Source organism: Scyliorhinus canicula, chromosome 18 (genome assembly GCF_902713615.1).
Source record: "Scyliorhinus canicula chromosome 18, sScyCan1.1, whole genome shotgun sequence".
Lineage (NCBI taxonomy): Eukaryota > Metazoa > Chordata > Chondrichthyes > Carcharhiniformes > Scyliorhinidae > Scyliorhinus > Scyliorhinus canicula.
The window spans coordinates 129,919,107-129,943,739 of NC_052163.1; the positions used below are offsets into that span (position 1 = coordinate 129,919,107).

The 24,633-nt window shown below is 47.2% G+C and overlaps 1 protein-coding gene across 1 annotated transcript in view; it reads right to left on the bottom strand.

Moving 5' to 3' along the window:
• Positions 1-1,180: 1,180 nt before the first annotated feature.
• LOC119952952 (phospholipid hydroperoxide glutathione peroxidase-like) overlaps positions 1,181-24,633 on the bottom strand; it is a 30,443-nt gene continuing 6,990 nt past the window's right edge. Inside the window, exons 2-7 of the mRNA XM_038776591.1 lie at positions 11,877-12,055; positions 6,756-6,900; positions 4,513-4,664; positions 4,257-4,281; positions 3,252-3,311; positions 1,181-1,497 (exon numbers count right to left, since the gene is read on the bottom strand). Of these exons, the coding sequence (XP_038632519.1) occupies positions 1,465-1,497; positions 3,252-3,311; positions 4,257-4,281; positions 4,513-4,664; positions 6,756-6,900; positions 11,877-12,055 (594 nt within the window). The 3' untranslated portion in view covers positions 1,181-1,464. The remainder of the gene's footprint in view (positions 1,498-3,251; positions 3,312-4,256; positions 4,282-4,512; positions 4,665-6,755; positions 6,901-11,876; positions 12,056-24,633) is intronic.

Genomic DNA, 24,633 nt, shown 5'->3' on the forward strand with positions numbered 1-24,633 from the left:
GGCCTGGATAGAGTGGACATGGAAAGGATGTTCCACTTGTGGGAAAAACTAGAAGCAGAGGACACCATCTCAGACTAAAGGGACGATCCTTTAAAACAGATATGAGGAATTTCTTCAGCCAGAGGGTGGTGAATCTGTGGAACCCTTTACTGAAGGCTGTGGAGGCCAATTCACTGAGTGTCTTTAAGACAGAGATAGAAAGGTTCTTGACTAATAAGGGGATCAGGGGTTATGGGGAGAAGGCAGGAGAATGGGGGTGAGAAAATATCAGCCATGATTAAATGGCGGAGCAGACTCACTCGATGGGCCGAGTGGCCAAATTCTGCTTCTATGTCTTATGGGTTGGGGGTCAGGTTAGAAATAATTCAAGATAGAACATGACCTCAATATGCAATGTTAGGGATTAGATAATTCCAATTAAGTCGAGGTTGAAAGTAAAACTTTCAAAAGGATCCAGAACAGGAGCAGAGGTGGTGACATGGCAAAGTATTAACATAGAATTTACAGTGCAGAAGGACGCCATTCGGCCCATTGAGTCTGTACCAGCCCTTGGAAAAGCACCTAACCTAAGCCCATACCGCCACCTCCATCCTATCTCCGTAAATCCACCTAACCTTTTTTGGGCACCAACAGGTAATTGATCACGGCCAATCCACCTAACCTGCACATCTTTGGACTGTGGGAGGAAACTGGAGCATCCGGAGGAAACCCACGCTGACACGGGGAGAATGTGCAGACTCTGCACAGACAGTGGCCCAACCTGGGACCCTGGAGCTGTGAAGCAACTGTACTAACCACAATGCTACCGTGCTGCCTTAAGGCAGGAGCTGGAGGTGAAATGTTTATGGTTGTGTTCAACCTCCAAAACTATACGTCCAACAGAGGGTGGTTGTCAGCACATGTGGAGATGGTGATGCGAATGGCAGCCTATCCCAAGGGAAAAAGAGGCCACGGATAGATTGCCAAAACTGATGGGCAATGGGATAAGGGTGGGAAGAGAAACCATTGCAATTCAAAAATAATCAATGGCTGCTGAGAACAATGGTTGCAGGAGAAAATGCAGTCATGGTCACACTGGATCTTAATGGTGGTTTCTGTAGCAGGCAAAGTTCATAAGGGAAGAATTATAGAAATAACATTTTTTATTTCCTGGCCAAACTAATAAACACATCAATCTAAGAACTGGTGAGAAGGTTTATTTTTAATTGCCATAAAACAAGGACTTCAACAAAACAGTTTGGCTATTCTTTATGATTAACAAGGTAATAGAATATACAGCAACAAACTTGCTAAGAAACTCAACCACAATATACAATCAGAACTTCCTCCAGGTATGCACATGGCATTAGTCAAATCCACTTTTCCACACGTGAACAGGTTTAAAAGTAGACCATCATTGTCCTGGACCAAAGGCAGATATGAATTCAGTAGATCGAGTTTGATTGCCGCCAGCTGCTTGCTCATTTACAGATACTTCAAAATATCCGATTCAGCCGCCTGTTAAAATAAAGAAACTGTAAGCACAATGGCCTCAATGCTTGGCTGAGCTCCAAGACTGAATAATGCACTCAACTCTATAGGCACTGTTTACACAGCATTGGGGAAAGAAAAGTGAGTTTTTCTTTATGGTTATTCCCTGCTGGCTTACCAGTCATTTATTTGGCCAACTAGTAAGAGAACTAAACCCTTTTTTATTGTTATTATGAATGATGTTTGTACGTAATGGATAGAGTATGCACGAGGGGCAAGGGTAGGAAGGTTAATATACATGCAGCAAACTGGGCCAATGTGCCAGTAGAGATGAGCCTTCTTTTGCCAACTACCCACCTTGGGGGGCAGTGGTAATATGGTGGGCTGTTACAAGTCAGTTTTCCAAGGCCAGGAAATGGCCCAATGTGCAGTTCTGAAATGGCAGATGAAAATCTAGCTCTGGTCAAACAGACATGAAATGGACATCAAAATGTGGAAACTGACGTCTGTAGAAATACTGGCCAAGAGGACACATCATGAAGTGAGGTCCTGTATTACTGTTGCAACTCCTCATTTTAAAAAAATGGACATCACAATGCAGGTGTCTGTTTCTGACTCAAATGGAAAAACTCAAAAGATATTTTTTAATGAAATGCAAATCAACCTCCTCCAGCCTCTTGGAGTAAAGTTATCCATCAGTATACATTCCCTCCACAAATAGGGAAGCAGCTGTACGCTGTTTATATAACTAAATGCCCCAAGAGAAACTGCAATGGGATTGGGATTACACTGAACCAGTGTCCAGGTGGAAGGCAAAACTCTTCTTACATTGAGAAAGGCAAGATATTCATCAGATCTCAAGCCATGTACCGTTTTCCATTAACTGATGATCTTGGTCCTTTTGTTCTCTAGTTACTTCTCTGCCCCTTCGCCAATTCTCTGTTGGCTTGCCTGCTGGTCCTCGTCCCTCACTACACCAAGTTCCTCAAAGATAAAACTTTCCTACTCAAGATACATGATATCTTCCAACAGATCACTAATGCACCTCACTGCAACTGATAATTGGGTATTGACAAGTCATTGTTGCAGTATCAGAGGGAGTTACAGCAGAGGCAAAATAAAACTCTCTTCAAGTGTAATGAATACAAGAGGTCCCAGCTCCAGTGATGCACGCCGATTATTAGGACAAAACTTGGGAAAGCAACGAGGAGGCTGTAGTTGCTCTGAAGTGGAACCCTATAGGAAAAAGGGAATGTCACCTCCATCCCTACACGTTCCTGTTGGAAAGAGAAGACTTACTGCAGCTTCAGCAGCAGCCATTTTGGTCACTCCCACACGGCCACTGGGTGAGCAGCAAGTGGTTGACCAATGTCCATAAAACTATACCTAGCATAGGGTAGGTGACAGGGGAGAAGGCCCATTCCCCAATATCAACAGCATAAACACAGAATGATACAAGATGCCATAGTCCCTGTACCCAGTTCTTACAGCAGCAGCATTGTGGTCACAGCTGATAAGGGAGCGTGTATTCAGTGTTGCATTGGAACTTTTGCAGATGTTGAGAGCTCCGGTGGTTCTTGGGGGCTGGTGAAGGAGGCTGCCCCATGTGGGCTGCCCAGCTACCCCTGCCTCCCACCGTCATCAGTAAAATTGGAAAGTCTCCTGCTGGATTTAATGGACTGGTCCAGCTGGGAAAGCACCAAATCAGCCCAGCTCAGTGTTTGTGGGGAAAGAGAGAGATCCCCACACAGGCTTGTGAGGTTGGTTAAAATTCAACTTACCAGAGGGTCGTCCGTGGGAGAATACCTCTTGACAACTTGACCTTCTTTGTTAATCAGAAACTAGAAAGGATAGGGAAGGAAAGAAAACATTGAATCATTTGGGATCCCGTGCGATCTACATGCTGCTTCACACCAACGTCAAATATATGGCACTGATGACACCGAACTCTACCTCACTGCAACTCAATCTCAAGTGATATATGTGACAGTGGTTAGCACTGCTGCCTCACAGCACCAGGGACCTGGGTTCAATTCCAGCCTCGAGTGGTTGTCGGGAATCTGCACGTTCTCCCAGTGTCTCTGTGGGTTTTCTCCAGTTGCTCCGGTTTCTTCCCAAGCCGAAGATTGAATTGGGCCATACTAAATTGCCCCTCAAGTGTCTCAAGGTTAAGTGGGGTTACTGGGATAGGGTAGAGGTGTGGGCCTAGATAGGGTGCTCTTGTCAAGGATCAGTGCAGATTTGATGGGCCGAATGGCCTGCTTCTGCACCACCTAAACTTTTCTAATGCCAAAACCCTCATTGATATTCAGGTTACAGACTAACCTATTCTAGTACATGGCCGGCAGACATCCCACATTCAGAGGCCATCCTGGTGTTATCTCATGTCAAGCCCCATTCACCAACTGCTCACTGACCAATACTGGCTCCTGATTAAACAACTGGATGATGATTGAAAATTCTAAATCCTTCCATGGCCTGTAATCTTCTCCACACCGACATCCACTGGAGATATAGAAACTAATTATTGTGCATTTTAAAATTGATCTACTATTGGTGACTGCCCAAAGGTCTGAAACTTTCTCCCACTTTGCTTCCTGACCATCTGACTTAGCAGCTCCAAGTGATTCAGTTTCCTACTGCTTTTCATAATGACCCGAAGTACCAAGGGACATAAAGGCACTGTATTACTGTTCCAAAAAACATCTATATTTGGATTTTTATTGCTAGTCCTCTACAGAAAGAAAGAGATGCTGGATGTTAGAGAGAGTAACTAGTTCCCATACCTTGGTGAAGTTCCATTTAATGGCACTGTAAAAGAAAAAACAAGTTTTAGCCTGCCTTGATGCTACACCGCTCAGGTTTAATATTAGTGAGAATCCAAATACTGGGTACCAAAGGGGACTTTAGACCCAACAACTTTGCAGCGTTAACTTTATGCTACCACCACCATCATTTGGTGTGTGCACATGTAGAGAAGAATCATTATAATCTCATCATCTATACATGCAAGAGAAAGGAGCAATGACACATCATACATACTTTCCCAAGAACCCTTTTCCATTGGGCTGCTCCTTCATCCATTTCCAGAGAGGATGGGCCGAATCCTTATTTACATCAATTTTACTGAACATGTCGAACTTTACATGGTAACCTTCTGCAAACTTTTTGATTGTTGCTTCATCACCAGGTTCCTGAAAATAAATTACAACATTTCAAGAAGCATTTGTTGGCAAGTGAATAAAATTAAAAATAAAACTTCTGTATCCGTTAAAATTAAAACTTTAGGTTCCGATCATATCAAGGATTTATTGGGAATCGTCTGTGGATAGGAGACAGCGAGAACAGGGCTGTGGCTAGGAGACAGCGAGAACAGGGCTGTGGCTAGGAGACAGCGAGAACAGGGCTGTGGATAGGAGACAGCGAGGACAGGGCTGTGGCTAGGAGACAGCGAGAACAGGGCGGTGGCTAGGAGACAGCGAGAACAGGGCGGTGGCTAGGAGAACAGGGCTGTGGCTAGGAGAACAGGGCGGTGGCTAGGAGACAGAGAGGACAGGGCTGTGGCTAGGAGAACAGGGCTGTGGCTAGGAGACAGCGAGAACAGGGCGGTGGCTAGGAGCCAGCGAGAACAGGGCTGTGGCTAGGAGACAGCGAGAACAGGGCTGTGGATAGGAGACAGCGAGGACAGGGCGGTGGCTAGGACACAGCGAGGACAGGGCGGTGGCTAGGAGACAGCGAGGACAGGGCGGTGGCTAGGAGACAGCGAGGACAGGGCGGTGGCTAGGAGACAGCGAGAACAGGGCTGTGGATAGGAGACAGCGAGGACAGGGCGGTGGCTAGGAGACAGCGAGGACAGGGCTGTGGCTAGGAGACAGCGAGAACAGGGCTGTGGATAGGAGACAGCGAGAACAGGGCTGTGGCTAGGAGAACAGGGCTGTGGCTAGGAGACAGCGAGAACAGGGCGGTGGCTAGGAGACAGCGAGAACAGGGCGGTGGCTAGGAGACAGCGAGAACAGGGCGGTGGCTAGGAGACAGCGAGGACAGGGCTGTGGCTAGGAGACAGCGAGAACAGGGCGGTGGATAGGAGACAGCGAGGACAGGGCGGTGGCTAGGAGACAGCGAGAACAGGGCGGTGGCTAGGAGACAGCGAGAACAGGGCGGTGGCTAGGAGACAGCGAGGACAGGGCGGTGGCTAGGAGACAGCGAGAACAGGGCGGTGGCTAGGAGACAGCGAGAACAGGGCGGTGGCTAGGAGACAGCGAGGACAGGGCGGTGGCTAGGAGACAGCGAGAACAGGGCGGTGGCTAGGAGACAGCGAGAACAGGGCGGTGGCTAGGAGACAGCGAGAACAGGGCTGTGGCTAGGAGACAGCGAGAACAGGGCTGTGGATAGGAGACAGCGAGGACAGGGCTGTGGCTAGGAGACAGCGAGGACAGGGCGGTGAACAGGACGGTGAACAGGGCGGTGGATAGGAGACAGCGAGAACAGGGCGGTGAACAGGGCGGTGAACAGGGCGGTGAACAGGAGACAGCGAGAACAGGGCTGTGGCTAGGAGACAGCGAGAACAGGGCTGTGGCTAGGAGCCAGCGAGAACAGGGCTGTGGCTAGGAGACAGCGAGAACAGGGCTGCGGCTAGGAGACAGCGAGAACAGGGCGGTGGCTAGGAGCCAGCGAGAACAGGGCTGTGGCTAGGAGACAGCGAGAACAGGGCGGTGAACAGGAGACAGCGAGAACAAGGCTGTGGATAGGAGACAGCGCGGATAAGGGCAACTGACAGCTTTTTGGCATTAACATTTAAAAATAATTAACTATACCCACTGCCTTCAGAATTTAAAAAGTTTACTTGAAAGTTGGTTCAAATCAGAAATCTAAGTCAAATTCCAGATTTTTTTCCTCCCAGCCCCCTAACCAATTTAGAGTAAACTATTGTTTCTTTTCCCCCCAATTAAGGAGCAATTGAGGGTGGCCAATCCACCTACCCTGCACATAACCCAGGGCCGGGATCGAACCCGGGTCCTCAGCGCTGTGAGGCAGCAGTGCTAACCACTGCCCCACCCTAGGTGTTGTTTTAAACAATGGCAGACTCGGGAAAGATGGAACACCAGATTTTTGAAGGAAGTTTCTCTTTCTCTCCCCTCTCCCCCTCCCATCCCCCTACTTGGCTAAACAAGTAGTAACAGGACAACAACATGCATTAGAACTGACCAAGAAACTCCCAACTCAAACTAGTTACAAATGCACAAGAAATCTGCAAACGTTCAACGTTCTTCATTTTCTCAACCCACCTGCTTACCAAACTGATTGGAGGGGAAAGCCAAAATCCGTAAACCCTTCTCAGCATACTTGTCGTACAGTTCAACAAGCTGAGTATAGTTTACGGCAGTCTTTCCTCACTTGGAGGCTACATTTGTGATAAGGCAGACAAAATTCCTAAAAAAAAAAACACATAACATTTAAGACTGTGAAACAGCACTGGCGATATTAAAATAATGACTTGCATGAAAACAATATTTCTCAGGCAGCGACTGGCACAAGGACCTTGCCTTAAGTAAGAGGGACAGGTGCAGCTCAGCCAGGAATTGCATCATTGACCAAATAACTGCAATTTTGCAATCGAGGCAAACGTTGGAGGGTTTTGTCAGGCAGTAGTTATTTCCTGCCATAATATATCCCTTGTTGCAAAAGGAAATAGTATTTGAAATGGAATGAATTCCAAAAAGGTAAAAATAGCCTTGGGACCCAATTAACTACACAATTCAGACTGGTCTGGAATACTGAGGGTGGAATGCAGAAATTGATCTACACCAGAAGCACAAAAAACTGTCACTTTTCAATCACAACTTAGGCGGCACAGTGGTTAGCACTGCTGCCTCACATCACCAGTGACCCAGGTTCGATTCCAACCTTGGGTGACTGTGTGGTGTCTGCACTTTCTCCCCGTGTCTGTATGGGTTTCCTCCGGGTGCTCCGGTTTCCTCCCACGATCCAAGGATGTGCAGGTTAGGTGGGGTTCCAGGGATGGGGCAGGGGAGTGGGCCCAGGAAGTGTGCTCTTTCAGAGGGTCGGTGCAGACTCGATGGGCCGAAAGGCCTCCTTCTGCACCGTTGGGATTTTATGATTCCAAGTTTCTATTTTCTATCGATTGGGGAGAATATTACCAAAAATCTCACTTCAAACCAAAGTAAAGGTAACAGTGGGAAACCTGTTTGAGCTTTTATTTGTGAACTTTAGTAGAAGCGTCAGATGCAGCAAAATGGCTGCCAACTTGGAAAGTGTCTGCTCTGTTCTTCTGCCAAAGACCAGTTTCACCCGTTATACCGAAGTACTGTTATAGCTGTAAACGCTTTGGGTTTAATTAAGGTTGATCAAATGCCTATGCTTTTATTATTTTGACATTTAGTCTCCCAAAATAATCTTCAGCCAATCTTTAGGCTCAAGGAGCCGGCAGTACCGAACACTTCTTATTTCAAAAATCTGCCCCACGGTTTTGACTCGGCATAAATCTGTCATCGGAAAAAAAAAACAGCTCAAATCGTTCTGATTCACATAAAAGTGAACTAGTCACCAGTTTTTCCATTGCTAATGTCACTGGAGAAAAAGGCAGCAAGACAAATTCATTATGTAACTTCCTGCTTAAAATGCACCATTTCCCGTATTTTAGTCCAGTTCGAGCAAATAGTAAAGAAGTTTTTAATTTTTGATCAGGAAGGGGGGGGAAATCACCAAGATAGTATTTGGGTTTTTTTAACTAAACAAAGTGATAATATCCGATTAAAATGTTCATTTATCAATGCCTTGAGCGACGCAGTACAGTACAGTCTCCTGCAATTTCCTCATTTGCTTTTGCTGTAAATCCTCTTCAACAGTTAAGATGGTGTTTACAAGATCGTTACTTGTTGCATTAAAATTCAGTTATTTTGCCCATTATCTTAAATCTTCCCCTCTGGTTACGAACATCTAAAGTTTGGTGCCCAGAACAAAGGCCTCAGCAATGATGGGAATCCCATTTCACACTAAATTTGCCATGTTTCTGCCCACTTCCCCAGTCTAGTCTTCCTGAACGCTGCTACAAAATTGTATTAAATGTTTCCTTCTCCGATATTGCTCTGCAAAGTCTCTATGAAAATGGTGGATGTGGCCCAGGGAAATTCAAAGTGTTCAACACTAATTGAACATTTCGAATGGTTAGCCTCATTTACAATAGGATTTCTTTGGCAATACCTCAGTAAGGTCAGCAAACTAGAAGGCGATAGTGTAGCAGTATTGTCACTGGACTAGTAAACCACAGACCCAGGTTAATGTTCTGGGGTCCCAGGTTCAAATCCCACCACTGCAGATGGTGAAACTTGAATTCAATAAAAATCTGGAATTAAAAATGTCTAATGATGACCATGCAACATTGTCGATTGCCATTAAAAACCATCTGGATCACTAATGTCCTTCAGGGAAGGAAATCTTCCATCCTTACTTGGTCTGGCCTACATGTGACTCCAGACCCACAGCAATGTGGTTGACTCTTCACTGGCCCCTCAAGGACAATTAGGGATGGGTAACAAATGCCGGCACAGCCTGCGACGCCCACATCCCATGAACGAATGAAAAAGAAAATACCACTTAGCTCACAGAAATATCCGATCAGAACCAGGAAGAAGGAAACATACATCACATGCTACATATTAATGGACCAGAAGGAAAAAACTGCTGTGAGGGAATTCCTCCCACTGGCATTGGGAGACAGACAAGCCCGGATCAAAATCCAAATACTTAAGCCTATCACCAAAAAAAAAAACACAACCAATGGACGATTGCAACTTCATTAGAGATATTTCCTTTCAGTGCAGGTAGCGAGGGAGCATCAGACAGGTCAGAGGAAATAGCATCGTCTGAATTCATAGTAACGGACGGGGAGGTGAATAAGTCGTAGACATCTCACCATAGGAACTGTACGACAACACAGGAGAAAAATAACGATCTACGATGACTTAACGGATCGCCTCTTCCCATAGATTAAAGCTCAGCTGGTGAAGTCACTGAAATAATCCACAAGTAGTGGCTATTGGTGCAATTGCAGTAATTCTCATTTTAGTTCTTCACAAGATAATGAAATATTTGTACTGGTAGGAGACCAGTGAAATTAGGCTATTCAGACCATCGAGTCTGCTCCATAACTCACAACGAGATCATGACTGATCCGATAGGACCCCAGTTTCCACCTTATTCCCATAACATTGATTCCCTTACTGATTAAAAATCTGCCTTGAACATACCTAATGACCCAGCCTACAGAATTCTACAGATCACTACTCAAGAGAATAAATCCCTCCTAATCGGTCTTTAATGGGATTGCCCTTAACTCAAGAGATGCTGGTCCCGACTCTCCCACAAGGGAAATAACCTCAGCATCTACCCCATCAAACCCCCCAGCTGGCAGAGGTATTCACAGACATCTTTAACCTATCCCTACTCCACTCCGAGGTCCCCACCTGCTTCAAGAAGACCACCATCAAAGAAGAACCAGGCAACGTGCCTCAATGACTACCGCCCGGTGGCCCTGACGTCAGTTGTAATGAAGTGCTTCGAGAGGCTGATCACGAAGCGCATCACCTCCATACTCCCGGAACGCCTTGACCCACTTCAACTCGCATACCGTCGCAACCGGTCCACAGCAGACGCCATTTCCTTGGCCCTTACACTCATCCCTAGAGCATCTCGAAAACACTCATCCCTAGAGCATCTCGAAAACACTCATCCCTAGAGCATCTCGAAAACACTCATCCCTAGAGCATCTCGAAAACAAGGACTCCTACATCAGACTCCTATTTATTGACTACAGCTCCGCCTTCAACACCATAATCCCAGCCAAGCTCATATCAAAGCTCCAAAACCTAGGACTTGGCTCCCCACTCTGCAACTGGATCCTTGACTTTCTGACCAACAGACCACAGTCAGCAAGAATGAACACCAATACCTCCTCCACAATAGTCCTCAATACCGGTGCCCCGCAAGGCTGCGTACTTAGCCCCCTACTCTATTCCCTGTACACACACGACTGCGTGGAAAACCTTGGTTCCAACTCCATCTACAAGTTTGCTGACGATACGACCATAGTGGGCCGGATCTCGAATAACGACGAGTCCGAATACAGGAGGGAGATAGAGAACCTAGTGGAGTGGTTTAACGACAACAATCTCTCCCTCAATGCCAGCAAAACTAAAGAGCTGGTCATCGACTTCAGGAAGCAAAGTACTGTACACACCCCTGTCAGCATCAACGGGGCAGAGGTGGAGATGGTTAGCAGTTTAAAATTTCTAGGTGTGCACATCACCAAAAATCTGTCCTGGTCCACTCACGTCGCGCTATCACCAAGAAAGCACAACAGCACCTATACTTCCTCAGGAAACTAAGGAAATTCGGCATGTCCACATTAACCCTTACCAACTTTTACAGATGCACTATAGCGAGCATCCTATCGGGCTGCATCACAGCCTGGTATGGCAACTGCTCGGCCCAGGACCGCAAGGAACTTCAGAGAGTCGTGAATACCGCCCAGTCCATCACATGAACCTGCCTCCCATCCATGGACTCCATCTACACCTCCCGCTGCCTGGGGAAAGCGGGCAACATAATCAAGGATCCCTCCCACCCGGCTTACTCATTCTTCCAACTTCTTCCATCGGGCAGGAGATACAGAAGTCTGAGAACACGGACGCACAGACTCAAAAACAGCTTCTTCCCCACTGTCACCAGACTCCTAAACGACCCTCTTATGGACTGACCTCATTAACACTACACCCTGTATGCTTCAACCGATGCCAATGCTTATGTAGTTACATTGTATATCTTGTGCTGCCCTATTATGTATTCTCATGTATTTTCTTGAATTTTGTTTAATTCCCTTTTCTTCCCATGTACTGAATGATCTGTTGAGCCGCTTGCAGAAAAATACTTTTCACTGTACCTCAGTACACGTGACAATAAACAAATCCAATCCAATGAGAATCCTACACATTTCAATATGATCACCTCAAAAGAAAATCCCTCCCTACCCAGGACTAACCGAGTAAACCATCTATGGACTGCTTACAATGCCAGTATAGATCTTTCCTTTAGAAAACGGACCAAAATGGAGTATTCCAGGGGTTGTCCAAATAGTGCCTTGTATCGTTTTAGCAATACTTCCATATTTTTATACTCCATGCCCTTTGAAATAAAAACCAACATTCCTTATTACCTGCTGAACATGCAGTAAGATTTATGTTTTATTCTTTCATTGCTGTAATGGGAAAATCGAGTGTCAGGGAATCTTTAGGCAGAAAAATTAGAAAAATGTAAACGAGCTTTCAAAGCCGTTATGAAATATTCAGTGAATGGAAATGGGCTGCAGCACCATACACTTGTCCACTTACTGGTATTTTTTCAGCGATACATCATTGCCATCTATGTCCTTGGCTTGAAAATCATAAATGGACGTGGCCTTATTCCAGTCTAGTGGCAGTGCAGACGTGGCTGCGTGCGAGTTTTCTGGTTGTGCACTCTGAAATGACAAATACAACCAATCTATCTGTTGGCCAAATATAAATACCAGCTAAGAGAAGAATGTGAACATTAATAGGGATACATTTGTTTAGAATACAATTGAAATCTCACAAACATTAATTCACCAGCCAGTTGAATAGACCATTTTGTAAACAGACAGTGAGGTGTTGTATCTAAAATGATTACAAACAGTTTGAATCAATTAATAAACAAAAAAAGTTATTTGCCCCTTAAATGCTGAAGTCATTTTGCAGTCAAAAGTCTTGAAATTCTCGTCCTTGGTCTATAGCCTGCAAAAGTTTGTTTTGCATTCACATTTCTGACAGAGGCACACAGATTCTGAAGGCCAAATGTTCCCATTGTGGGGCCGTCTAGAACGAGAGGTCACGGATATAGGTTGAGAGGTGGCAGATTTAGAACTGAGATGAGGAGGAACTACGTCTCGCAGAGGATGAGGAATTTACGGAACTCATAGCGCGGTGGAATCAGAGTTGTTTCAGGAGAGATTTACAGGTACTCAATTTATTGTAAAAAATTATACATCTGATTTTTTTAAAAGATTTAAATGGAAATGGGGGGAAAACAGGCAGGAAGGTGGATCTGAGACCAGGAAGAGATTGAATGGTGAAGGGCTGAATTGCCCAATTCCTTCCCACCTTCCCCAAATCTACTAACATTTAATCGCCTAAAGTGTTAAATATTATAAGACAATAGATTCTCTGACAGTTCCAAACGGATCAAAGGTTACCTTTGCTTAAACGTTTTAGTAGGCATTTGATTACAACAGCAAATCCTGACATACACTAATCTAATCTAATCCCAGTCATTTATATTTCTAATCTCACAGCACAAAAGGTTGGCAAATCAAAACCTGTGTCAGCTGCTAACAGAGAAAACACAAATCATTTACTTATTGTTTTTAATGCAAGACATTAGACCAGACTTGGACTGGAACTCACTGCTATGGTGGGGTCTTCTCCCCATCAACACCGGGTAGGTCTTGGGCAACCTGCTCCCCTTTTGGTCTTTGGATTGGGAGGCAGCTCCAAGCTCTACAAAGGTGGGACATCCTCCCACATGGGGGAAAAAGCCATGACCTCGGACAACTAACAACCTAATGATCAGTAAATCTGGGCATAGAACATAGAAGTGAGGGAGCTAGGGCTTTTCGCTTTGGAGCGGAGGAAGATGAGAGGCGACTTAATGGAGGTTTAAAATATGATGAGGGGATAGATAGAGTGGACGCTCAGAGACTATTTCCTCGGGTGGATGTAGCTGTTACAAGGGGGCATAACTATAGGATTCAGGGTGGGAGATATAGGAGGGATGTCCGAGGTAGGTTCTTTATTCAGGGAGTGGTTAGGGTGTGGAATGGACTGCCTGCTGTGTAGTGGAGTCGGACACTTTCAAGTGGTTATTGGATAGGCACATGGAGCACACCAGAATGACAGGGAGTGGGATAGCTTGATCTTGATTTCGGACAATGCTCGGCACAACATCGAGGGCCCATAGTTTCCAGGCCTGGCAGAGGTCCTCAACTTCAGTTGAGGTCAGGGTACTGCCTCCAAAAATAATGTCCGTGGACTTTGAAAGGATTGAAGGTAGGGTTGATAACACAAAGCAAGAGGACGCAAGTCAGCAAAGGGACATTTTGGCAGAAGAACAAAAAAGCAGATTGTGTTTAAATGGCTCAAGATTACAGAACTGAGGGAGAAATGAAATGAGAGAGATAAGTGGGTGTCCTGGGACAGTAAGTGACTAGTACAGCAAGTGAGTATCAAGGCAGATTCAATGGAATATTGAAGCAGGGGTGTTTACTACAGTTGAACAGGGCATTAGTGAGACCACATCTAGAGAAATCGGAAATAAAACAAAAAAACTCAGCACCATCTGTGGAGCGAAAGTTAACAGACTGAGATGAAGTAGTCATAGGGACTCAAAATGACAACACTTTCTCCACAGAAGATGCCAGACCTGCAGAGTGAACAGTTTTGGTCTCCTCCTTTAAAGAAAACAAAGAGCGTTAGAAGCAGTTCAGAGAAGGTTCACTCCATACCAGGGATCGGAGGTTCGGATCTGATGAGGAAAAGGTTGGGCGTGTATCCACTGGGGTTTAAAAGATTGAGGATCCGACCAGAACAAAGTCCGGAAAAGACTTGACAGGATCATTGTGGAAAAAGTATATTTCCCCATGTGGGGGAGACCGGAACTAGGGGATAGTTTAAAATAAGGGGTCTCCCATTTAAAACAGATGAGAAGACATTTCCCGAGTCACGCAGTTTTGGAACTCGTCCCCAGATCACTGGAAGGTCTTTGAATATTTTTAAACTGCAGGGAGGGGAAGGGAGGGATTCTTGAGTAACAAGCGAGTCATGGAGTTGAAGGAAAGGTCAGATCAGCTGTGATCTTGCTGAATGAGAGCAGGCTAGAGGGGCTGAATGGTCTGCCGTTTGATTAGAAAAGATAAAAGTTACCATAACTCATCAAATACCTTCAAATTGCTTGCAGCAGACTCTCCACAACTTTATCCAACTTAGACATAACTACACAAGAGTTCTCTTAGCAGAATGCCCCAGCCAAGCCCAGTCACTAACCTTGTTTAATTGTAGCAACCCAGTCACCAAGATCAATGAATTCACAGAGAATCAAGTCTTCTGTGCTCAGTGACCATTAATAGATAGCTATTTCTTGCCAGTTTTATGCAGACTAGATGAAGACTCATCATACTCCAGAAATTTTACTGGAATGGTGAAAGCTGCTCAAATCTGCCTTGATCCCCCGGAATCACAGGGTAGAAACCAAGCAGGAAGGTTTTAGAGTTGCTACAAGAGCTGCACATTTTAGATGTAATTATTTTGCCCACTGTGCCGAACAGTAAGATCAAAGTTATTTCAGTCTGCAGACATTTGCCGGATGAAGGAAATTTACCCCAGAATGAATCATAGCTGAAGTCTGCAGACAATTTACTGCAATCTATCATTGCAGCAATTTTCAGGCTCCCTGTCATTGAGACACAAGTCAGCTACTTCAAAAAAAGCGAGCTCTGTAATAACTGGATGAATAAGTGAGATGGAGGCATTTTATTTAACATGAATCAAAAATACAACCCATCATTACCGTGGTGCTAACGTCCATCTGTACAAAGGACACAAATTCATTAGGTCTGCTTCCACAAACTCGCTTCGAGGAGCTGTAACTGGGTTAGTGCGCAAAATTAAAGCTAGCTGATCACCCATGGCATTGAGATCAACTTCTGTCCAAATGCACCAGGGGCGCCCTCCATGCTTGGGGCGCCCTCCATGCTTGGGGCACCCTCCATGCTTGGGGCACCCTCCATGCTTGGGGCACCCTCCATGCTTGGGGCACCCTCCATGCTTGGGGCACCCTCCATGCTTGGGGCACCCTCCATGCTTGGGGCACCCTCCATGCTTGGGGCACCCTCCATGCTTGGGGCACCCTCCATGCTTGGGGCACCCTCCATGCTTGGGGCTCTGCAGCTTGCAGTGTTCATTCTGCAGCAACTGTGGTGACCATGTCAGAAAGGCGATACCCAAAAAAGGGAGGATGAAATGCAAATGCATAATTTGCTTGAACTATTATATTCCACAACAAGAACTGCTCTGGTCTTTGATTTAAAGGTTAAAACACTTGCCCGTGAACATCAAAAATCTATTATACAACCGGCCTTGGGTCATCCCAACTCTTAGTTGTATCGTTAAACTATGAAGTTTGAACTGACACCCCCAACCCATCCAGACTAGCCCACAAGAGAAGCTTGGGAACCCTGGGGTCATGGCTTCGGAGCAGATTTTACTTGGTTGCCCAGAATCCCTGCAGAGAGCACTTTGCGGGATAATCCATTGAAGTAGCTGCTCCTAAGTGGATAGTTCCCAGTCTGGTCCAGACTCTTTGGGACAGTCAATTTACAGACACGGGTGGTAGATCTCAGCCAGGGGCAAAAGACTTGCCCAAGAGTCCCAACTCCTCTCTCCCACCACAAGGGCAATTAGAGTTCCTTTGGTTGTATATTATCATGTTGGAAGTGTGCCTGGAAAGGGCAGAAAAATAGGAATGGACCCAAAAAGAGTTGGTACCTCAGGAAATTCCCCCCCAAAAAAACTAAGAAAGTAAAATCTGGTTAATCTCTACAGACAAACCGCCCTCCGCCTTCCATGACAACCAATCTGAAGTCACCTAACTTTTCAGCAAAAAGGAATTCAAAATAAGCAAAACCTGCCTGTCCACAAACAACCGTAGTCCGGTTATTAGGCAATTAGGCAGATGCCTTTGTAAAGAGCCATGCCACATGTACAATGATGTGGAGATGCCGGTGTTGGACTGGGGTGAGCACAGTAAGAAGTCTTACAACACCAGGTTAAAGTCCAACATGTTTGATTCAAACACGAGCTTTCGGAGTCCTGAGGAAGGAGCAGTGCTCTCCCGAAAGCTGGTGTTTGAAACAAATCTGTTGGGCTTTAACCTGGTGCTGTCAGACTTCATGTACAATTCAACAAGATACAAGAAATGTGTTTAGTGCCTTAAGGCCAAGGAATGCCTGCCGTTTTTGCAGCACCTCTTGTCTGATAAGAACTGTGGTTGCTAGGATACAAGATTTGGGAGAGATTGTATTGGGAATTGTGTACTGGATCTAGACAATGAACATTAACATGGTTCAGAGATGCTTTGCAGAAAGGAAAGTCAAGCTCTCAAATCAGGCCTGTTGACGGCACGATAACTCACTTATCCAGTTGCATTGCTCATGCCCGAGCATGCTTTTTAAATTCTTTACGTTGGGGCGTATCGTGATCTGTAAGAACATGCTTCATGTCCAACACCCAAGCTCTTCCACAGATATTTGCATAACCCGAATGGCTCAATATTGGGCTACTGAGTGACTCCTGAAGTGAAGACGGCATCAGGAATGGGAAGGTGATAATTCCAGTGTTCAGCTTCACTCACACCTCTTTCAGTCTTGAGAAGCTCATTCAACCTACAGCAGGAGTTGGCAGGGCAGCCACCGTAACGGTGGGAACTATTCACACAATGTAAAACTTCAAACAGAAGAAAACTCAACCATTCACCCCTGACCTTCAACAGCGTCACTGTTTATGCGGAAGTCCCGGAAGAGGGACTTTTGAGGAAGCATCGTAGTCTCCAAGTTCGATATACTGACCCCCCCGGAAGGCGGAGGCGCAGTGGAGGAGGGTACAGGGGGCGGTGTATGAGTCCGGGGAGAAGGCAAGCCGGACGCTGGCCCACCAGGAGGCAGGAGGCAGCGAGAGAGATAAGGGGAGTCACAGATGCAGGAGGGAACTTGGTGCGGGGTGGCAGGGACATTAATGGGGTGTTCAGATCCTTTTACGAGGGGCTGTACCGGGCGGTGCCCCCTAGAGAGGTGGGCGGGATGGACCGCTTTCTGGATAAGCTGGAGTTCAAGAGTAGAGGATGAGCGGGTGGAGGGTCTGGGGGCCCCAATCGAGTTGGAGGAGCTGATGGAGGCACTGGGGAGCATGCAGACAGGGAAAGCACCGGGACCTGACGGGTTCCCGGTGGAGTTTTACAAGAAATTCTCAGATCTGCTGGGCCCTCTGTTTGTGAGGACCCTGAATGAGGCCCCCAACGTGTCTGGAGCAATAATCTCACTAATCCTGAAGCGGGATAAGGACCCCCTCCAGTGTGGGTCTTACAGGCCGATCTCGCTCCTCACGTGGATGCAAAGTTGTTGGCTAAGATACTGTCCAGGAGGGTGGAAGATGTGGTCCCGATGGTTATCCATGAGGACCAGACGGGGTTTGTGAAGGGGAGGCAGCTGAATGTCAATGTACGGCGGCTTCTTAATGTTATGATGGTGGCGTCGGCGGCTGGGGAGGCAGAAATAGCAGCATCGATGGACGCGGAGAAAGCTTTTGACAGGGTGGAGTGGAGCTACCTGTGGGAAGTGCTGAGGAGGTTTGGGTTTGGGGAGGGATTCATTAGCTGGGTGAGGCTGCTATATAGTGCCCCGGTGGCGAGTGTGGTGACGAATGGGAGGAGGTCGGAGGACTTTCGGCTTTCCCGGGGGATGAGGCAGGGGTGCCCCTTGTCTCCCCTGATCTTCGCGTTAGCGATTGAGCCCTTGGGCCATGGCGCTGAGGGAGATTGTGGGGGGGGGGGGGGGGGGGGGGGGGGGGGAGCACCGGTTGTCGCTGTACGCGGATGATTTACTGTTGTACGTCGCGGATCCGGCGGGTGGGGGGGGAATGCCAGAGGTGTTGAAGATACTGGGGGAGTTTGGGGATTTTTCGGGCTACAAGCACAACGTGGGGAAGAGTGAGTTGTTCGTGCTGCACCCGGGGGACCAGGAGAGGGAGATAGGAGAGCTCCCGTTGAAGAGGGCAGAGAGGAGCTTTAGATATCTTGGGGTCCAGATAGCTAGGAGCTGGGAGGCCCTGCACAGGCTAAACTTTTCGAGGCTGGTGGAACAGATAGAGGAGGAGTTCAGGAGGTGGGATGCGCTGCCACTCTCTTTGGCGGGTAGGGTCCAGTCAGTTAAGATGACGGTGCTCCCGAGGTTCTTGTTTCTCTTCCAGTGCCTCCCCATATTGATCCCGAAGGGTTTTTTTTTTTTTAAAAAGGAGGGTTAACAGGAGTATTCTGGGGTTCGTGTGGGCACGCAAGACCCCGAGGGTGAGGAGCGTATTCCTGGAACGAGGCAGGGAGGTAGGTGGGTTGGCACTGCCCAACTTGTGTGGATACTACTGGGCTGCAAATGTGGCAATGATCCGTAGGTGGGTAGGTGGGTGATGGAGGGGGAGGGTGCAGCATGGAAGAGGTTGGAGGTGGCATCCTGTGCGAACACGAGTTTGGAGGCACTGGTGACGGCCCCGCTCCCCCCGGCAAGGTATTCTACAAGTCCAGTAGTGGTGGCTTCCCTCACAATTTGGGGGCAGTGGAGGCGGCATGGGGGGTGAAGGCCTCAGTGTGGGCCCCGATACGGGGCAATCACCGGTTTGTACCAGGGAGAATGGATGGTGGGTTTTTGAGTTGGCATAGGGCAGGCATCAGGCGGATGGGGGTCCTTTTCCTCAACGGGAAGTTTACGACTTTAGAGGAGTTGGAGGGGAAGTGGGGTCTCCCCCCTGGGAATGCTTTCAGGTATATGCAGATTAGGGCGTTTGTCAGGCGGCAGGTGGCAGAGATCCCGCTACTGCCGCCTAGGGGGGTGCAGGATAGGCTGCTCTCGGGGATGTGGGTAGGTGAGGGGAGGATCTCGGCAATTTATCAGGTGATGCAGGAGGAGGAGGCCTCGGTGGAGGAGCTGAAAGCGAAGTGGGAGGAGGAGCTAGAGGGGGAGATCGACGAGGGGACGTGGGCGGACGCCCTGGGGAAGGTGAACTCGTCCTCTTCTTGCACACGGTTCAGCTTAATTCAGCTGAAGGTGCTGCATAGGGCGCACATGACTGGGGCCAGGATGAGCCGGTTCTTGGGGGAAAGAGGACAGATGCGGGAAGTGCTCGGGGGGCCCGGCGAACCACACCCACATGTTCTGGGCATGTCCGGCATTGGAGGGGCTCTGGAAGGGGGTGGCGGGGACCCTGCGATCTTTGGGGTAGCATCGGAGCCGGGAGTGCAGGAGGCGAGAGAGACCGGTACCCTGGCCTTTGCGTCTCTAGTAGCCCGGTGTAGGATTCTCTTACAGTGGAGAGACGCGAAGCCCCCGAGCCTGGAGGCCTGGATCAATGACATGGCCGGGTTCATCAGGCTGGAGAAGGTTTGCCCTGAGGGGGTCGGTACAAGGGTTCTTCCGACGGTGGCAGCCTTTTCTCGATTTTCTGGCGGAGGGTTAGCGGGTGGTCAATCTCAGCAGCAACCCGGCCCTGGGGGGGGTTCGGGATCTGTTACGGGGGTTTGTTTTCGCGATTGTTTGTTTGCTACTTTCTTGCTTTTTTTGTATTGTTATTAATTTAGGCTTTGTATGGGGGGGGGGGGGGGGGGGGGGGGGGTTCTTTCTGTTTATTTTTATAATCTGTTTATTTTATTGTTTGGAGAAAATTTGTAGCTGAAAAATTTGAATAAAAATTATCTTTTTTTTTTAAAACAGCGTCAGTGTTACAGAAAGCTTGAAACTCCATGTTAACCAGGGCAACTACAAAGTGTAACTTTGCCAGTATTCCATGGATATGTTGCATATGAAAAGGTTCAGATTCCGTTTACTTGCACAAAAATAAAACAAACCTAACTGGATTGGTTCATTACTGCTGCCATGCATCTCATTCTAGATTCATAGTTCACTCACAATAGTAGGAATTAAAAACTGTTCCCAAACTAGACGTAAACAGTGGTGACTATTTCAGTCACCATTAAAGAACAAAAACTCAGTTCCCCCTCTCGGAGCAACCACACAGTATGGTAAACTTGTGAAGTCTGGAAATCAAATGTTGTTAAGCATAAAGATCCACCACATCTGATCACTTGACAATGGCTCCTAGTAAAGATGGTGCATGTCAGCCATTATCAGAGGGATCAAGGAGATCAGGCACCAAAACAGTTCCATTCTCAACAGTTTGCAGAGCAAACTTTCCCAAGAATCTGTGGTCCAGTGCAGTGCTCAAAAGGAGGGGAGACCACATTAAAAGGTTCAGTACAAACTGCCAGAGCAGTATGGGAAATAGCCCAGACTAGGAATATTTTGTATATTACAAAAAGGGAAAGAAAAAAAAACAAGCTTTTGTACAGGTAGGTCAAGGTCTCGCCAACTTGATTGAGTTTTTTTTGAAGAGGTGACAAAGAAAATTGATTGGGGGGGGGGGGGGGGGGGGGGGGGGGGTGTGCTGTGGGTGTAGAACATAGAACAGTACAACACAGTACAGGCCCTTCAGCCCACGATGTTGTGCCGACCATTTGTCCTAATCTAAGATCAACCTAACCTACACTCCTTCAGTTTACTGCTGTCCATGTGCCTGTCCAAGAGTTGCTTAATGACTCTGACTCCACCACCTCTGCTGACAGTGCAATACACACACCCACCACTCTCTGTGTAAAGAACCTACCTCTGACATCTCCCCTACACCTTCCTCCAATCACCTTAAAACTATGTCACCTTGTGACAGCCATTTCTGACCTAGGGAAAGTCTCTGGCTATCCACTCTATCCATGCCTCTCATCACCTTGTACACCTCTATCAAGTCACCTCTCTTCCTTCTTCACTCCAGTGAGAAAAGCCCCCTCAACCTTTCTTCATAAGACATGCCCTCCAGTCCAGGCAGCATCCTGGTAAATCGCCTCTGCACCTTCTCCAAAGAATCCACGTCCTTCCCATAATGAGGCGACCAGAACTGGACACAATATTCCAAGTGTGGTCTAACTAGGGTTTTGTACAGCTGCAACAAAACCTTGCGGTTCTTCTACTCAATCCCCCTGTTAAATGAAAGCCAACATGTTACTAATGTAGTTTATATGGACTTTAGTAAAGCGTTTCACAAGGTCCCACATGGCAGACTGGTATAAAAACTACAATCACATGGCATTTGGGATGGGCTGGCTAAATGGATGCAGAACTGGTTTGCTTATAGAAGACAGTAGTGTGAAAGGGTGCTTTTCAGAATGGAGATCTGTAGTTAGTGGTGTTCTGCAGGGATCAGTGCTGGGATCTCTGTTGTTTGTAGTAGATATAAATGATCTGGAGGAAAACGTGGGTGGTCTGATTAGTAAATTTGCAGATGACACGAAGATTGGCGGAGTTGCTGATCGTGCGGGATTGTCAGAGGATACAACAGAATATAGATAAAGTGGAGACTTGGGCACAGAAATGGCAGATGGAGTTTAATCCGGACAAATGTGAGGTGATGCATTTTGAGGATCAAATCTAGTATGAATTACTGTAAATGGCAGACCCTTAGGAATATTAACATAGAGGGATCTGGGTATACAGGTCCCTAAAGATTATGACCGAAGGTCGGTGGTTGTGGATAGTGCTGAAGGATGTTATAGATACAGATGGACATAGATAAGCTGCAGAGCTGGGCTGAGAGGTGGCAGATGGAGTTTAATACAGAAAAGTGTGAGATGGTTCACTTTGGAAGGAGTAACAGGAATGCAGAATACTGGGTTAATGGCAAGATTCTTGGTAGTGTGGATGAACAGAGAGATCTCGGCATCCAGGTACATAAATCCCTGAAAGTTGCCACCCAGGTTAATAGGGCTGTTAAGAAGGCATATGGCGTGCTAGCCTTTATCAGTAGGGGATTGAGTTTCGGAGCCACAAGGTCATGCTGCAGCTGTACATAACTTTGGTGCGGCTGCTCCTGGAGTACTGCATGCAGTTCTGGTCACCACATTATAGAAGGATGTGAGGCTTTGGAAAGGGTTCAGAGGAATTTAGGATGTTGCCTGGTATGGAGGGAAGGTCTTACGAGGAAAGGCTCAGGGACTGGAGGTTGTTTTCGTTAGAGAGGAGAAGGCTGAGAGGTGACTTAATAGAGACATACAAGCTAGTCAGAGGGTTAGATAGGGTGGACAGTGAGAGTCTCTTTCCTCGGATGGTGATGACCAACACGAGGGGACATAGCTTAAATTGAGGGGTGGTAGATATAGGACAGATGTGCAGGCAATTTCTTTACTCAGAGAGTAGTAGGGGTGTGGAACGCCCTGCCTGCAACAGTAGTAGACTCGCCAACTTTAAGGGCATTTAAGTAGTCACTGGATAGACATATGGATGAAAATGGAATAGTGTAGGTCAGATAGGCTTCAGATGGTTTCACAGGTCAGCGCAACATCGAGGGCCGAAGGGCCCGTACTGCGCAGTGATGTTCTATGTTCTAGATGTGGCCAAGATGATTTCAGATGGCATGCTTGCCTTCATCAGCCGGGGCGCTGAGTACAAGAGTTGGGAAATCATGTTGCAGCTATAAAAAACCTTGGTTAGGCCGCATCTGGAGTATTGTGTGCAAGTCACCACATTATCAGAAGGACGTGGAAGCTTTGGAGAGCGTGTAAAGAAGGTTAACCAGGATGTTGCCTGGTCTCCAGGGTGTTGAATAAACTAGGATTGTATTCGCTGGAAAGACAGACTGAGGGGAGACCTGATAGAGGTCTATAAATTATGAGAGGTATAGACAGGGTGAACAGTCAGAGGCTTTTTCCAAGAGTATAGTAAGAAGTCTTACAATACCAGTTAAAGTCCAACATGTTGGTTTCAAACACTAACTTTCTGACTCCTTCCTCAGGTGAATCTTCCAAGTAGAAAGTGTCAATTACAAGGGGGTGTGGCACAGGTTCAAGGTAGAGGGGGAAAGTTTAAGCGAGATGTGCGGGGTAAGTTTTCACAGTGAGTGTTGGGTGCCTGGAACGCGCTGCCAGAGATGTGATGGAAGCAGCACATTAGCAACATTGAAGAGGCATCTGGATGGGTCCATGAATAGGGAAGCAATAGAGGGATACGGACCGAGTACGGCAGAAGGTTTCATAGATAGAATTTACAGTGCAGGAGGCCATTCGGCCCATCAAGTCTGCACTGGCTCTTGGAAAGAGCACCCTATCCAAGCCCATACCTCCACCCTATCCCCATAACCCAGAAACCCCACCTAACCTAAGGGGCAATTTGGGCCCTGAGGGCATTTTATCATGGCCAGTCCACCTAAGCTGCACAGCTTTGGACTGTGGGAGGAAACCGGAGCACCCGGAGGAAACCCACGCAGACACGGGGAGAACGTGCAGACTCCACACAGAGTGACCCAGCGGGGATCGAACCTGGGATCCTGGCGCTGTGAAGTATTTGTGCTATCCACAATGCTGCCGTGCTGCCCAAAGGTCTGTTTTTAGTTAGGGTATCATGATCGGCACGGGCTTGGAGGGCTGAAGGGTCTGTTCCTGTGCTGTACTTTTCTTCATTCTTTCTCCCAAAACTATTTTCTTCAGTTTTCTAACTAAAGGCAGGTCTGACCCACAGCAGCACAACCCCTACCACAGGTAGGGCAAGGAAGAGAGTCTCGAATCTACCCCAACCAGAACGGGGATTGAACCTAGTCAGGATTCCCGGTTTGGGTCACTGTCTGTGTGGAGTCTGCACGTTCTCCCCTGTGTCTGCGTGGGTTTCCTCCAGGTGCTCCGGTTTCCTCCCAAAGATGTGCGGGTTAGGTGGATCAGCCATTCTAAATTGCCCTTTGTGTCCAAAAAAAAGGTTAGATGGGATTATTGGGTTACAGGGATAGGGTGGAAGTGAGGGCTTAAGTGGTTCGGTGCAGATTCGATGGGCCGAATGGCCTCCTTCAGCACTGTATGTTCTATGCTGGCACTAATCTCACCCACAGTCATTTGACCAAACTGCTGCCTACTCCACCCCCAGTACCCGAGAGCCAATTTCTCTCATTCATCTGAAACGTTATTTTCATTTGGCAATTTTAAAACAATTCAGATCAAACTGCACAACCTCCACCACCAACAACAGAAATACTGACAAAATCCTGACTGCTCAATTTGAGTTAGTTTCTTAGTACGGAGGCGGGCGCTGTCAACAATCCTAATGCAACAGGGCTGCACAATTCAAACTAGCAGCCTGAATTTCAGTGTTTCAGCAAACATTTTACACAAGGGGGGGGCAGTCTGCAAGGGGGGGGGCAGTCTGCAATGGGGGGGGGGGCAGTCTGCAAG